Source organism: Mastomys coucha, unplaced genomic scaffold (genome assembly GCF_008632895.1).
Source record: "Mastomys coucha isolate ucsf_1 unplaced genomic scaffold, UCSF_Mcou_1 pScaffold15, whole genome shotgun sequence".
NCBI lineage: Eukaryota > Metazoa > Chordata > Mammalia > Rodentia > Muridae > Mastomys > Mastomys coucha.
The window spans coordinates 1,278,690-1,296,525 of NW_022196897.1; the positions used below are offsets into that span (position 1 = coordinate 1,278,690).

General features: G+C 42.9%; 1 protein-coding gene across 1 annotated transcript in view; it reads right to left on the reverse strand.

Moving 5' to 3' along the window:
- Positions 1-17,836, reverse strand: part of Rsu1 (Ras suppressor protein 1) — a 186,256-nt gene that overhangs the window by 131,651 nt on the left and 36,769 nt on the right. The window contains exons 4-7 of the mRNA XM_031369042.1: positions 7,907-8,027; positions 3,106-3,224; positions 1,270-1,352; positions 882-996 (exon numbers count right to left, since the gene is read on the reverse strand). Of these exons, the coding sequence (XP_031224902.1) occupies positions 882-996; positions 1,270-1,352; positions 3,106-3,224; positions 7,907-8,027 (438 nt within the window). The remainder of the gene's footprint in view (positions 1-881; positions 997-1,269; positions 1,353-3,105; positions 3,225-7,906; positions 8,028-17,836) is intronic.

Below are 17,836 nucleotides of genomic sequence, written 5' to 3' on the forward strand. Positions count from 1 at the left end.
CAATGTGCTATATTGATGTGGAGAATCAAATAATTAAGAAATAGTATCTGTTCAAGAAAGCCAGGTGGCTCTATCAAAGGATAGAAGAAATGAGAAGTCGGTGAACTTTGTGGCTTTATTATTTCTGTTTAGAGTCTCACTGTGTGACCCAAGGTGGCTTGTGATTGGCCTACCTCCACTTCCCACGTGCTGGGATTGTAAGTGCATACCACCCATGAGCTTGTGGCAGAAGGCCAGTACCACTTCAGCAATAAAGCTGTGGCTTCAGAGGTCGGTCATGAGAGGGAAGCCAGACAGCAGCCTGGGCCCACACAGGCTCCTGAAATTTAGCCACCAGATATAGGCCCAAAGAGTTACCAACAAGTACTAAGTACACATTTAACAATTCTCACTGGACATGACATCAGGGCAGAACCAAAACTACCACTGGAAAAGGCATTCTCAAGTAGCTGTTAATTAATATGGTTTGTCAAGTAGGTGAAACTTTTCAGGGCAAAAAAGAAAATAACTAACAGATAGTAAAAGTATTGCTTTGATCAAAAGGTATTACTAATGTAGCAAGGTCCAGAAAGCTTACGTAGTTCATACACAAGCACTCAAAAGGAAGCTCTAACTACAAAGCCCAAGGCCCTCTCACTAAACACCATGTCCTAGGCTATCCCCAGCAAGCAATTTCTGAGATGCTGCCCTCTATAGCTAGCTGTATCACAAAAAGTCAAGCCATTGACTTTTTTCAATGACAGATGGCCCTAATGGCAGAACTGGGTGCCTGAGTGATGGGAGAGTGAGTGCCCAGGAGAGGAGAGAGGTTGGCCAGGGTTGCAGTGTTGGGATAACTATTAATTGAACCCAGCACTGAGACTGCGGACAAGCAACCTTACCTAGCTCTGGAGGCAGAACGGTCAGGCGGTTCCCCTGAATGTGGAGCTCCTTCAGCTGCGTCAGCTCCCCGATTTCCTTAGGCAGTGAGATCAGGTCATTATCCCTGAGGCTGAGCTAAATGTACGAAAACAGGGAGTTGTCAAAACAATCTTTCATAAAGAGGTGCTCAACACAAACTCGCACCCTCACCCGATGCCCTCTCTCCCTTCAAGGCTCAATCTTTTCGATTCATTTAAAAATGTCTGTGGCTAAACAAGAAACAGAAGCTGGAGCTCTCGGTTCATTCCTACAAAACAAACCTCACTCCTGCTCAAATTGACTCGATTCCACTCCTACAAGGGCTGCGGGCGTGAATTGATTTTCTAAGAATTTAGATAAATTACTTACTATCTGCAACTTTGTGAGCTTCCCAATATCTGGAGGCAGGATTTCAAAATCGTTGTCGCTTAGATAGAGTGCACGCAGGGTGGCTGCAAATTAAACAGCAATATATAAGCAGGGTGGCATGGAATCCAACCGTTTGAGGTCTGATCAATACGAGGGAGTCGGCCTTGATTAATAACCCTGCCTTGGTGAAAAGACGCTGATGTGCCTAGGGCTCACTATAATAACAAGCGGGTCAGACCTAGACTTACTGGTTGACTGTGGCACTGGGACGTCCAGGAAACATCTGTATCCAAGAAGACTGACAGGAAGAGTTCAGCACAGTTTTTATGTTTTCAGAAAAGGTAGCGATTTTTCTCTCTTATATCAGATCGCATTGATTACACCATTTCCATTTCCAGAGAAAGGACTGCTGTGGCACAATCCAGAGCAAGGGGGCTCTTGCATCAAACAGGACCGCCTACTTCAGACTAGCACTTTCTTAAACAAACAGATCAGTGCTAAGAATAAGTATGTACATGAAGGGCCTTCTGGTGATAGGTGCCATCATCTCGATTTATTGATCCCTAATCAGACCACTCACTGTTAGCTTTAATGACGAAACTCTATGAAGACAAGGGGGTTAAACGGATGACATGGATTGAAGCCCGAAGCGAGCAGAATACCAAAAGACATGCCATGCACAGATTATACAACGATGTTGTGATCTCAGCCACTGGAGGATAAAATCCTCAAACAGCAGTCAACAAGAATAACAACAACAAAGCATGCTTAATTAGATGTACTTTAAAATAATGGCTTAACAGCTATCCACCTACATTCTAACATGGGTAAGGTTGACAGAATTGAATGTTAACATGTGTAACAATGATAATTTCCTCTGAGACCCAAGAAGATAATTTATAATTGGTTTCATGTGCTTCAGAATGTCTGGTAGAGGCTGGTTCAGAAGGAGCAGATTTTCTAGTGGGAATCATGACAAGAGGTTAAGGCAAGGGCAATTACCAAAGTGCGAGACCGGACTGGTGTCCATGCCGAGGCCGAGGCTGAGGCAGACAACTCTATAACTCTATATAACCCTGACTCAAAAGTAAATGGGGGAACAGAAACAGAAACACAGAACATTCCTCACAGAGAGTCCACATGACACAGGAGTCACTTCTCACAGATGCCGAACACTAACTTAAAACACACGGCTCTTCCCTAAGTATTTCATGGGTTGCTAGAAAACCAGTCATCCTCATTTTTATGTGTATCTACAGCAATAAATTTATGAAAAGATAAACATGTGGCCATCCACATTGAACAATTCCATAATGGCTACATAATAGACTAAATCAGTTCGTGTAACAAATGATTCCATAATGGTTATATACTAGACTAAATCAGTCCGTGCAGAGAGAGGTCTTCAAAGACTTAAGTAAGGATCTGAGCTGGGTTTTTAAAAGTTGTTAGCAGTTTAAGAATGAGTATATTTGAACAGTGTATTTCAGGGACTTAATAGCAACTGGAGAAAACTTTTTTTTTTTTTTTTTGTTCACACTCTTTAAGCAGGAAGTCAAGATTCTCAGCTAAATGTGAGACCCGTGGAGGTACTAACATCTCTCCTGGGAAGTTAATGTGACATTGCTAAGCCCACTTCTGCCTAGTGGTGTCAGCCAACTATACATCAAATATAAATACTGCTGAGCAATGAAGAAATATTCAAAAGGACTCTCTGGTGAAAAAATATGTATGTCCAATAATTTCTCTTACGAGTTTCAGCACTGACAAATAAATTTTTACTCTTAGGACCAAAGTACCATGTTAAAGAGATTTACAGAATTAAAAGTTTCTCACTGAGGTAGAAGAAGTTCCCTGGAAGAGAATGTTCATTCAGGTTGTTGTAAGTTAAGTCCAGGACTTCCAGAGCTGGGAGCGAGCCGAATCCTCGAGGCAGCGTGTTCAACCTGTTCATGCTGCGGTTTGGGGAGACAGAAGGGACAAGTCACCTTTTAAAAAGCATATATGTACACAGAACACTGGAAACTGACAGTGTAGACCCAGATCAGCAGGATCAAAGTCCAAAAGCATGCCATGGTTCTGCATTCACTGAATGGTACTTGATTTTTCATTGTATTCATATAGCTTAACAAATGAGAAAAAACTGCCACCCTAATGGTATATCTGTGTATGTATGTGTGTGCTGAGAATATACCAGGAATGCAAATACACACGATCTACTCTGTGAGCAATTTTCAAACACAGTGAGCACTGTTAATGCTATCACTGTGGTATATAATCTTCTGAACTTACTCCTGAATACTGAAATTCTTGGTCCTTTAACAATTTCTTAACTCCCTAATTCCTGCCATCTGCATCTAGTAAACACCACTTTACTCTGCATAGATGATCTTCATATTTTACCCTACACTGAGATCATGTAGTACTAATAGTTTAATAGTTTTACACCAACAACCTATGCTCATGAACTGTATGAAAATTTGTAATCATTACTTCCTCCAATAGAAAAATTCAAATACCCTTCTGCATACAAACACTTAAAATACCTGTTCATCTGAAGAAAAACTTCCTTAAGCACATGTAAACGACAATTCAAGACATGCATTCGGGACGTTTGCTTTATTTTATCCATTCATTCAGCGAGGGGGAATCACCTTCCTTTTCAACACGTATGTACTAATGATCAGAATTATCTCTAGTTAGAAAGCTGGTTGCCAGGGCCTGGGGCAGGGGGAGGCAAATAAGTTGCTTCAGGTTTGTAAGACAATAAACTTCTGGAGACTGAAAGTGTAACAGTGTGAAAATCATACTCCTGAATAACAGACTACAAGAAGCTTCAGGCAGTAACTTTAAAAATACAGATAGACATATTTATGTGTGCATGTGTGAGCATGTATGTGTGATGGCTAATGTTAGTTGTCAACTAGAAACACCCGAGAAAAGGGAATCTTGAGTGAAGAACTGCTTCTACCAGACTGCTCTATGAGCATGTCTGGGGAGTGGGGCTTTTCTCATTGCTCAGTGCTGTAAGAAGGTCCAGACACGGAATGGTGACATTCCTCATACAGGGGGGCCTGAGCTGTATGAGAAAGAGCGCAGAGTCTGTCAGAGGAAGTGAGCAAGTAAGCAGGTCTTCCCTGTTCTTTCTGCTTCAGCTCTTGCCTCAAGTTCTTACTTTGGCTTCCTCTGGTGATGAACTATAAACTGGAGGGCCAAATAAACCCTTTCTCCCCCAAAGGTGCTTTTTGCTAGCATTTTATCACAACAACAGAGAAGCAAATTGCATGCACACATACATATATAAAAATCTAAGAGAATTTTTTGATATTATCTTTTATCCTTCAAGACATTTATGTCTCTTATTGAGGCTCCCTTTGAGAATACTTAAAAGTCAGTTTAAACACTGTACAAACAACTTCAGTGTAAGCTGACAGACACTGAAAGGGAGAAGAGACTGTGACACTGAAAATCAATCCAACCATTGATCATTCTAATAACAGATCCAATGCTGCTGCCCACCTCGGCCAATCTGGCCTTCTGAGAAGTGACTGAGCAGAAGGGAAACCAAGAGAAAGGTGGATTTGCAAGTCTCAGGGAGAGGGCATAGCAGGCCGACTTCACTCAGGGCCTAACAACGTCCCAGAGTACTCACCTATAAGAGAGGGTGTGTCAGCGCTCCTATGAAGCCCGTCTGTGAAGCACACCTGCTTCCCTAACCACCAAGTGCTTACATGATGAACTTTAGCAATGAACTAGGCCGGCAGTCCACAGCAGCTGGGTGTGTCCTCTACAGTGAATTCAGCCCCAAAACTATAGCCCCGACAACTCAGACCGTCTATAGCTTTTCATTTCTTGTAAAATACACAGTGCACTGTGCTTTAAAAATTAAGAACAGATCAAAACTTCCTCTTATCGCAGCTGGCCTAAAGCTCATTCATGTCTTGCAGTCAATGTAACAAATGGCAAGCACTGCATAGTTCAATGATTGATGAGTGTATCCTTTGGACCAGGACCTAACCTAGTACTTGTGGTCTCCTGCCTGCACACTTTCATTTGGCCCGCTAACACTAAGCAGCCCTCTTCATCGTGCCCTGGCCTTGCTTTCATGTGCATGTATAAACCTCCAAGAGACCCAAGAGCAGAGATTCCTTTATTGAAACCCAGCTTAATTCCTTTCCCCAAAAACAAAAACTTTTGTGGAAACAGTAACCTCTACGGAGCTACGGAAGCAAACACTGAAAGGTGTTTTACATAATCAATAAACTTAGAGCTCAAAATACAAGCAATTCCAGAAGGGCAAGGTAGTAACTAAGGTGCATGGTCATCACATTCACCCTTATGTCCTAAGAGATCCCAAGGTCAACTAAACCAGGCCTGAGCTTATGTTCTTCCCAAACCTGTCTCCAGCTCTAATTCTATGACAGCTGTTTAGGTAGGATCCCCTCTCTTCTGTAACTGTCTTGGCAAATTTCCTTCTATATCATTTTCAAATTAAATCCCTGTGCTTTCCCACTACCACTGATCCAGATCACTTTGGACACAAAGGTGGCTTTCCCACCCAGCTTCTTGCCATTTACCTCAATTCCCATTAACCCTTTTAGCACTGAGCTTTCAGACAAAACTGCTCGTATTTTACACTCACTACTCCACAGGACAAATTCCTGCAGAGAAGATCTGCAACCAGAGCTCCACCACATAAGTCAGGGCAGCATTCATGACTCCCTGCCACCACTGACACCTATTTGTTTGCTACAAATAATCACTAATGCTGTGTCCTCATTAACATGTATCAGGTCATATTCCTAATTTCATGCTATCCAAATATGAACTGTGCATGAATATCCTTATAATACACTACTTTTGCACACTAATTTACCCTATGATTTAATGTTTTTTTGTGTGTGTGTGTGTGTATTTGTGTATAGTTTATGTACATGTGTATATACCTGTGTGTGCCCCTGTGCAGGCCAGAGAAGAACATATCGTTTGTGTCGTCCTTAACCAGTCTACGCTTTACTTTTTAGACAAGTTCTCTCACTGAACCTAATGCTTGCCTTTTTTGGCTAGGCTGTCGAACCACCAAGCTCCCAGGGCCTAGGTCTATCTTCACAAACCCAGTGCTAAGATTATAAGTATACAAGGAAAACCCTGGCTTTTACTTGGGTGCTGGGGCTTTGAACTCAGTCTCTCCTGGTTTCAAAGCAGGAACTCTTACTCACTGAGCTGTCTCTCTAGTACCAAGACTTAATAATCTCCAAACTTTTTTTTTTTTCTGTTTTATTGATGGGGATCGAGTGTGAGCACCAGCAAGGGAAGAAAACATGGTTATCTGAAGTAAGATGTTCTCTCTTGCACTCTCCTTCCTCTCACAGGTTAGCAAAGAGATGCTCTTTGATCTTGCAAAGCTGATCTCTTAAACTGAGCTTCAAAGCAAGAGCATCTAACCAAACCCTTCGCGGAAAGAATGGACTAACAATGAATTCACAGACTCCCTATAAGACTGATAAATACCCAGCATACTTCTCCCCCACTTAGCTTGCTAATAGAACTACAGCATCCAGTGGCTACAATTGAATGGACAGATTGGTTTGCACAGAGATTGGAGACATGAATGGACAGTTTCAGCTTCCCTGACAGCTATGGCAGGGAAGATGGAAATTAAAAGCCAAAGCTCCACTTGCCAACCAGGGGTCTGATGCACCCAAATCAATAGTGGTTTCCATCGCATTCAGCCACCAAAGTCAGAGGTAATCAGGAGCAAATCAGAAGCAACCTCTTGAGAAGAGCATGACTGCCTGTCTATGAAAGGCAAATGCTGCCGGGAAGTGGTGGTGCACGCCTTTAGTCCCAGCACTTGGGAGGCAGAGGCAGGCGGATTTCTGAGTTTGAGGCCAGCCTGGTCTACACAGTGAGTTCTAGGACAGCCAGGGCTACACAGAGAAACCCTGTCTAGAAAAGCCAAAAAAAAAAAAAGAAAGAAAGAAAAAGGAGAGAAAGAAAGAAAGAAAGAAAGAAAGAAAGAAAGAAAGAAAGAAAGAAAGAAAGAAAGAAAGAGAGAAGGGCAAGTGTTGAATCTCACCATCTCCACCTCACAAATACGTTCAGGGCCAAGTGTTCACTGATGAATAAACTTTCCCCTTCTCACCTTGGTATAAAAAGGTAGGTTTGTCCCTCACCCCCACAACACAGAAGAATGCCTTGAAGTCATAGTGCAACATGGGGGAGGCACTGCATGGAAGGAAGGTGTTTTTCTAACTATTTCTACGTAATGCACAGAGAAAATAGGCCAATGGTAGTCCAGCTTATCTGAACAGTTAATTCTATGCAAGTCAGTCCTTCCTTGGCCATTATAACAGACATAACATTTTATTGGAAACAAAATATCATGAAAAAATTCCTTATTTTGCCAACAGTTAGCTTCGCAATTGGCTTTCAACTGGATATGTGCTAATGGAGAACACTGAAAGAAAATATTAAAACAGTAAGCCTTTTCTTAAACCCGATACATTGAAAGTAATTAGAAACCCACTACTCCTATACGTTAACCACATAAATGCTTCCCCTTGCTCGCCCATACCCTGCACTGGCTTTAGCTCATTACCTGGCAGCGATTTCCTCAAGCTCCTCCAATACTCACCCAAGATTCAGGTGTTTAAGTTTCTGAAGGCTGCTGATCTGGGTGGGCAGTTCCTCGATCTGGTTATTGAAGAAGTTAAGTACCTCCAAGTTCTTCAGTTCTGCTACGTTTGGCGGCACAGCTATAGGAATGGAGATGCCGCGTGTGAATTCGAGGGGCAAAGGATGCTAGCCACATGTTTTCCTATCAAATGCGAGGGAGATCAAACTCCAGTGCTGTCCACATACGTTTTGTGGGTTTACTTACTTTCATGGGTAAAAATTCTTGACTTTGTGGAAAGGACATGTTTCCTTTTATGTAATTAGATCAAACTACCTGGCAAGACTTGTTTCTGAGGTACAGAGGAGATGAAAGCAGAAATGAGGAAGACACGAGCCCCACCCTGTCTTCACCTGTCGGGGAACAGTACACAGCACATACTTCCACACCACAAGCATAACAGCCCAAGGAATTTTCTTCCTTGTGGTTGCTTTGAACTGCCAGCCAAGGACAGCTAACTGCACTGAAGGAGGGTACACTCAAGCTTCTTAAATGATCCCCTATCTGAGGAGCTGTCCCTGTTATCATTGAACTCAGTCACAGCTAAAGCTCACGCTGAGGCAGTGTAATACTCAGGGTTCCTCCTTTCTGATTTTGTCCTTTGGAGTAATGTGCTTTGATTGACTGACACACACGCACATGCATGCACATGTTAAATTAACAATTGATCAATACATGTTTACATAAAAATTCAAACAGCCAACTCAGCAGAATCCTGTGAACAGCGTGCGCAGCTCACAGATGAAGAGAACCACAGAGTGCGCAGCTCACAGATGAAGAGAACCACAGAGTGCGCAGCTCACAGATGAAGAGAACCACAGAGTGCGCAGCTCACAGATGAAGAGAACCACTTGGGCCCACAGGCATCTCCTTACCTACAGTCTATCATTTGAATACAGGTTAAGAGCCTCAAAAGTATAGCTAACCCTCAGTATCTCTACTTTGGGGGACAGACATATTGAGTGAACTCGGGGTACACGATATGAGCAGCACGTTTTCCCCTTTCAAATGGAAGTGACATGGCTCTCTAAAGAGACAATCTAATTCACACATAAGCTGGGTTTCCTTATTATCAAATCACATCCAGAATTCTCAATCAACCAAAGATCAAAAATATTTACAGAAAATGGTGCATCTGTAATGACCTTACACAGCCAGCTCTTCTTGTCATTACTTCCTAGACGATGCAGCTTAATGAGCATTTGCAGCCTATTAGATATTATACATAATCTACCAATGATTTGACATGCATGGAGAATGAGCACAGATTATGTACACATACTATGCCCTTTTATATAAGGGAGTTAAGAATCTCTGGATTTAGGTAACCAGGGCTCCTCTAACCAACTCCCAATGACATCTGTGGGACAAATGTTCCACTCCAAGTTGGTTATTACAGGAGTGCACACCAATGTGTGTGTGTGTGTGTGTGTGTGTGTGTGTGTGTGAGAGAGAGAGAGAGAGAGAGAGAGAGAGAGAGAGAGAGAGAGAGACTTTTCAACATATTGTCATTTATCCTACTCACTATCTAAGTTTTCTGAAAGCAAACACATGAAGCTTGCCCGTAGTTCATGGAAACTGTAATACCCAAACTTTCCAGATCACTAAGAATAGTAATGTGGCCTTGAATCCAGTACAAGCAAGCGGGCCACATCTTATATCAACACATTTTCTTCCCAGTCCGCCAGTTCTCTCTTCTCCATCTGCCCCTGAAGGCTGGGAAAGACTCTGCCAGCCAGCACTGCTGCCTCTGGGCTAAGTCTAAGCTCAGAACCAGGAGTGTTTGTACTTAGGACCCTTGCACAGCTCTATGAAAATTCCAAACATCTGAGATATGGATCCAAACAGCCATCCCGAGACCGGCACTTGGTAACTCACAGGAGAGACAAAGTAAAGAAAGGTCCAGTGTTAATGCTCACTCTGAGTCACCATTTTCAACACTGAGGAAGATCCCAGGTATCCATGACCTAATTTCTTTAAAAGGAACTGCTTGGGACAATGAAAAGGACATGCTTTCATCGAAAAGAGGGACATAGAAGATGAAGACTGGTGTATATCAGAGCCATGGACAGGTGGCAGTTAGGTCCCGTGTTAGAGCTGTGCATTAGCCCCCAAAGTGGACCAATATTTTACAAAATAGTCTAGGAAGCTGGGAAGGACCCCACAATGACTTGTGGATGCTAATACAAATGACTAGGAGCCTAACTTGCATAGAGTAGCTGCAAAGGCATATTTTAGGTACATATGTTTTTGTGCAAATAAATGGTGTTCAGTTTATATGAGCAGTTACTGAGAAAGCCATCAAACTTTACCCTCAGGGTCACATGTTCCCTCCACAGACCAAAGAGAAGGGCAGCTCCCGGAGACCCAACCCTTTTCTCTCGCCCACCCTCAAGCCACCACTAAGCCTACACTCACTGTAGTGATCTGATTAGCTTGAAGAGCAATAAAGAAAGTTACTGAAACCAAGAGAAAATGATGATCTCAATTTAGCCACAAACCAAGAATAATGTGGCCAGAATTACTGCCGCCTCCCTAAACTTACCCTGCCAATGCAATTAAATGCTGGTCTAAAGGTATCACCTCTTTGACAGGATGAGAGATTATTTCACTCTCCGTGCTAAAGCAGTCCAATTTAAAACCACCAATTATGTTAAATGTGATTTAGGACTTTGTTTTGTGGACACAAACAATAACCCCACATTCAATTTACCAAACCTCTCTCAGCCTTTGGTGTGCATTTGAATGTGTTGTACTAAGACTCCATTCATACTGAAAGGGAAGGAAAAAATGTATAGCTAATATTTCCCTGTAAACTACAGAATTTTTTCATCAGTCACGGTAAAAATAGAAAGAATATAACATTCAGGCTTGTCTGGACAGAGGACCATTCATCCAACCAAAATCAGAGAATGCTAATCATATGCAGGATGATCTATTCTTGCCATCTAGTATAGTGAATTTTTTTGTGGATAAAGAGAACCATCCTATGCTATTTAAAGAAAGCAAGTTATAAAGGAAGGGTTATCATAATCTAAAGTAGAAATGGAGCCGGCGTTTGGAAAGCCAGCTAATCCCAACAAAACCATGACAAATGTAAAAGGTTAGCAACACAAAGCGTGCAGTGAATAAATCACGTGCATACGTGGCACAGACAAGGCCAACTATTATGAAGAGGTGGTTGTAAAATTTCACCAGTCAAAAGTCTCTCCTGGAATATTCTAAGGCATCTGTGGGACAGCTCAGTAAAAAAAGGAAAAAAATAACATTTGAAAACATAATGGAGCGGCAAGATAGCTCAGCAGTTAGGGCACTTGCCAAGGCTGGTGGCTCGTATTCGGTCCTTAAAGATCCATATGGTGCAAAGGAGTAGCTATGAGAAGGAGTAGTATTCTGAGAAGCTATCCTGTGACCTCTACATGGGCACTATAGCATGTGAGTGTGAGCACAAAGACAGACAGACAGACAGACAGACAGACACACACACACACACACACACACACACACACACACACACACACACACACGAGACTCTGACACCCGGCTCCATCTACTCGTGAGATGTCTGATGTGTGAGCATTGTGTCTATAGACAACACAGAGCTGAGCACACAGAAACAGTGGAGAGACTGAGGTATCTGATCAAAGGCTGACTCCGACACCTTCCAACTCAGCCCTGTCTTACTGTGTGTCTCTGTACTTAACAGACAACCTCTCTGGGCCTCTTTTTCCTTCAATGTAAAACAAGAAAGATGGACTGTGGTCATTTTAAATCCTCTTCTGCCTGCTTTTAACATTTTATAAGTCTAAGAAGAGAAGAGTTGCTGAAAATCAATGATAACAGGTTTAAATAATGCAACACTGGGGTCCCCAATTAGGATGCTCAGTCATGTAGAACTTTGCTTGTCACAGAACTTAGTAGCATTTTCTGTCTTGTCAATGACAGTTCCTCTAATTTTGAGACTTCAGTTGATATATTTGGGAGAACGTCCCTGACTGCTCTCTGGGGTTTCTAGGCTCCCAAAGGACCTTCGTTATCAATGGGAAGACCACACCACCTCTGCGGACCTTCGTTATCAATGGGAAGACCACACCACCTCTGGGACCTTTCAGCCCAGACACCAAGCCCAGGGCCTGCGGCTTGAGAGTACTTTCTGGGGTTCCTAACAATTTCACACTAGACAACCCACCACAGCTCTGTCTCTTCCTTCAAGTTTTATTTAATGGAAAACAAAAACAAAAGCCTGAGCACCATCTTAGAGGTCCGTCTATTTTATTTTCTGGCTAGACTCAGCGGTTCAGCAGATACTCTTCAAAGTAGCCAGAACATTACACAAGCATCTCTGGGAGCTGTGAAAGGTCCCGTTAGCTTGACTTTGAGTTACGACACTTTGTGAGTCTAAGTTCATCAGGGCCAGCGTGGTGTTACACACCTGTGACACAGCACTCAGGCTCAGGCAGGAGGGAACATGGCCAGTCTGAGAACTACAGAATGAGTTCTGGGCCACGCCACAATACTTCCTCGGGCAGGAAGCCTCATCCTGCACCCCTCTCTCCACCTCCCTTTACAAATCATGGACTAGAGCTCTAGCTTCAAGAAATCAGTAACTACTGCTACTCCTGAGGAAAGGTACGACTCCTTAGAGGACACTCAATCACCACGCAGTACATATTTTTAAAATTTATTTTATGTATATGATATTTTATCAGCATGTATGTCTATGCATCATATGCATGCCTGATATCTGGTGGCATCAGATACCCCGGAACTGGTGTTATAGGTATGACCTGCCATGTGGGTGCTGCGAATCCAACCTGGGGCCTCTGGAAGAGTGGCCAGAGCTCTTAACTTCTGAGCCATCTCTCCAGCTCCTCACATGTTATGTTTACAATGGGCAGAAGCTACAGCCAATCTTAGGTTTACAACGGGCAGAAGCTACAGCCAATCAGTGACCCTGAAGAAGAGTTTTATCCAACTGGCTGGCAAGAAGCAAACTGTTCCAGCAAAAGGAAAAGGGAGACAAATTATGTCCACTCTTGCAGAATTCTGTTTTGTGATGTAAAATTAGTAATTCTGTGGCTTAAAACACTTTAGGAGTTTATCCATACAGTAAAAATATTTCTCTGGAGCAGGGCTGCCCAGTGGGTAATCATTATTTATATGGATGTTTAAAACTAGTTAAATCAAATTGGAAAAAATACGGTTATGATTAGGATCTGAAGAGATCTCACAGACTCAGGTTTTGAGCACTTGGCTCCTGCCTGGCTAATGGTGCTGTTCAGAGAGGCTGTGGAGTGTTGAGCAGGTGTGGCCTGGTGGCTGGTAAGTCACTAGGAGAAGCCTTGAAGATGACAGCCCTGCTTCCAACCCCACTGTCTCCACTTCCTGGTTCACACCCCTGTGAAGTTACGCTACAAGTTCCTGCCACCACAGGCTGAGTCATCCCACCATGCCTTCCCAACTAAGGCAGACCGGAAACCACTGAGGCACGTGTCAAAAGAAACTTTTCATTCTTTAACAAAGTCACCTCAATCGCTACTTTCAGTGTTTTGTCATATTGGGCAGACCTGAAGAACTGGACAAGCAGCCCATGTGGCCCATGGCTTCTATACTCCTCATGGCCACCTCTACAGAGCAGTCTATTGGACAGTGCTGCTCTAAGGCTGTGGGCTTCAAGACATGGAGTACAAATCTCCTATCAAGATATTCACAGATAGGGCGACTTAGATTCACCGCAGTGGTGTGGGGACAGATTTGGGAGCCTGCATTTCTCATGTTTCCATGGAGTGCTGAATTTGGAAATAATTTCAAACTCCTGGTGATATCAAGATCATTTCTTCAATGCCTATGCTCACTTCACATAATTAGAGTGAGAGTTATATAAGCAACTTAAGAGTGCACCTGGGGATTGAGGAAAAGCAGAAAAAGGAAAAAACAAATCAACGACAAGCTTTTGTGACCAATCTACCCAACCTAGATGCTACCATGACAACATTTCCAATCAAGTTCTGCTTCCTCAACAAAGATCTTCCTGGTGAAAACAGTAGCGTGGGTAGGACAGACAACATACAAATTCACTGAATTACCTCACCCAGGAACAAATTCATCACAAGCGTGTGTGGTCCAGTAGAGACAGGTCAGGTGTTGTAGGGCAACACGAGGGCCACACTACATACAGCATGTTGGGTAGGTGAGCACATATCATGCAGACTAGCTTGGGCAGGTATCACCATTCCAGAGGCTTTCTAACCAAAAGCATTTGAGCTCCCAAAGCTAAGAAACAAAACTCTGAAGACTGACAGGCTCTGGGAACAGCAGGCATCAAGTAAAACATAAGGATGGGAGCTGTGCCTAGGTGCAGCCCACGGAGGGGTCAGGAAGCCATGTATTGGTCTTTGGAGCCATATGGTTAGCATCGACAGTGGTTCTCCTGTAGTTCCAGAAGGGCAGTTAATAGATGGTGTGCTGTGTTAACACCCACGCTGCCAGAAAGTCAGGAGCAGCACAGAACGTGGGTTTTCATGAGAAGCAAGGGCATAAAATCTACAGAAGACCTTCCCCCACACCCCACCACCAAACTTCAGTGTTGTGGGAGCTATACTCTGATGACTTTTACAGAAGATCCAAGAGCTGTTTTGAGCTCCAGTGACTGCTGAGCTGGGATACAAAACCCAACCCTCATATGTTTTAAAGAAGCAAATCAGTGGTTCAGCTTTAACTTCCCTTATGAGAAGCCACCGATAGAATGCAAATTCCCACAAGGACAAGAAGAGGGAAACCTGGAGCAGGTACCTCACAGGGCGGAGGGCCTGCCTTATGACAAAGGGCTGAGAACAGCAGGCACTGGGCGTACACATGTCTGCTGAGGTATGAGGCCGAACACTGTTCCCTCCTGTCCATTTCCAGAGACACAAAGATGCCACCTAACCCAGATCCAACAGCCCCCAACAATATCACCCTGGAGAGGTCAAAACAGATTAAAACAAACCGCACTGTTTCGAAAACCCTAGCGCATTAAAGGTGTGTTGGAGAAACAGCCAGACACTTTGAGGGGTAAAGCACATGCACATAAATCTAAGATGCTGAGTCTCATCTTCCCAGAACCCACATAAAATAGGAGAGAGCCGACTCCACAAAGTTGTCTTCTGACCTCCATACACACCATGGCAAGTGCATCCTAACATACACATACAGAAACAAAAAGAGAGAGACACACACACAGAGACATACACACAAAGAAGCAGACACACAGGCATGCACACACACAGACACATAAAAACACACAGACACAAACACACAGATACATACATACATATATACACATATAGATATATACACAGAGACACACACGCAGAGATATACATACACAGACATGCACACAGTACACACACAGACACACACACACAGAGACATACACACAGGCATCCACAAACACAGCCACACACACACACATACAGATATGCACACTCAGATACACACATACATATACACATACAGATATATACACACACACACAGATATACATACACAGACATGCACACAGATACACACAGATATATACACACTGACACACAGAGAGAGACACAAACAGGTACACAAACAGGCACACAGACATGCACACACAGAGAGACACACAGGCACACCATGAACACATATACACAGATACATATGCATGCATCATGCTTGCGCACATGTGCACGCGCACACAGACACACACAGATACATACATAGGTGTTGCCCTACAACACCTGACCTATCTCTACTGGACCACACTTGCTCATGATGAATTTGTTCCTAGGTGACATAACTCAGTGACTTTGTATGTTGTTTGTCCTACCCACCCTACTACACACAGATATACACACACATAGATATACACAGACATGTCCACATAGACATATAGAGACACACAGATATACCCTCAGATATTCATACACACAGACACATACAGACACACTGATATACACAGATACACAGACAGATATACTTACTGACACACACAGGCACACACACAGACACACATGCAGAACAGACACACATACATACCATGAACACATACAAGAACCAATAAAAATGTAAACATAAGTATTCTGGATGCTGCAGTAAAGAATGTAAATGTGAGGTCTTATTTCTTTATGTTCTAGGCTTTCAGAGCCTTTCTTTGAAAGAGTATAAAGTGTAGTGAAGAATACTAAGTTAGCCTGTTCCTACAAGAAAGATAAAAACAATGCTACCAACAACAGCATAATACGTGAAAAAAGCAAGGCTTCTCATGATATCTAACAGGTGGACACAACCATTCTAGAAACAATGGACAGCTAGCATTTCCCAGTATCGTATGGGACAGACACTGGATGTCCCTGGGACACTGCAGGACGAGACGCTGTCCTGCAGCCCGAAGGAAGCCAACACCACAGAATCTGTTTGGAATAGGATTTGGGACATTACTGGTGAAAGTCAAGTCATGGGCCGTCAATCCTTACTCAGCACAGCTAGCGGCCAGCCCCATATTTCCACCAGACACAATGTCAAGACTCCTTACGTATGTGCTACTTCTACAGCAAACCAGGAATCCTAGCCTTTGGTGCCATTGCAATGACTCCATGTAAAAAAGAGCTCTTAACTCTCACATGCAAATAACTATGCTCCTGGGAATTTTATATGCAAATAAAAAAGGTCATTTGTACTTATGGTGATTAATTACTTTTGCTTTCTGGCCAAAAACACAAGGAGAATAATGAAATGATTATATATTACTGTACGAGTTTGAAGTTTGAACTAATCATGTTCGGCTTCACGGATTTTATGGGCTATCCTCCAAAGCAGCTATTAAAACAGCGAATTACAGTTGTTCCAGGTTATTTAAAAACATAAAGTTTATGAAACACTGAATCAAGTTTTCATTTAACAGGTTCTAGATGGCCCTCAAGGTAAAAGTAAAAACTCTAAGCCCCTACCTTAATAAAGGCCACCAGCTCCCCAAATATTATTAGACATACAGGTAGCTAGAGTAATTCCACCTGTGGTTAACCAACAAGTATTTACTGAACACGTGTGTCCAAGGGTGCACACACTTTTCATGGGCCTCCTTAGGATTCTGCAGCTTAAGTAGTTTTATGAACCACAAGAAGAAAAAAAAAGATCCTAAGTTAATCACTGCTCAGACACACAATTGTGGTCTCCCCCTCTCACCAGCTGCAAAGTGAACAATCAGTTATATAAAAATTAGGAGGAAATGGTAACAAACAAGCAGTAAAGTGGGTTTGTAATATAAACCCAAACAAAAGTGCATGCAGAAGCACAAGCGCTTCCTAAAGAGCCGAAGGGTGTGGACTGCCTCCCTTCTGAGCAGTCACACCTTGGCTGGTGCCTGAAGTCTGCATTAGCTTAGCAGAAAGAAACACGTTCCTAATCACACGTGGTGTGGTTCTGTGGTTCTGTGGTTCTGGTTCCCCACTAACTCAGTCACACATCAGCAGACAGCTTTGATTTGGGAGTTGCTTGGGACCATCAACATCGAAAACCAGCACAGGGAGATGGGGAGAGGAAGTGGCCTCTATAGTGAAACGGAAGAGCAGAACAGACATCCTGCTACAAAAAAAAAAAAAAAAAGTTTAGAAACACCAAGTGAAACAAGAGACAAAAATAAAAAGACACACGTCCTCCATCAACAGAGGAAACGAGTTTGGGGCGTAAAAAAACTGCTTAGCCTCTTTGATGTGCATGCTTTATTATATGTAACACACTGTAATAGTATAGCTAATATAATGTAGTATATGAACACACGTGTGTTCAGGTCTGCTTATGAACAATAAGAGGCAGACTACACTTAAGTCCAACCTTCAGCATTTGCTCAGAGCACAGTTTGCCCACGTTTCTGTCTATCTTTAC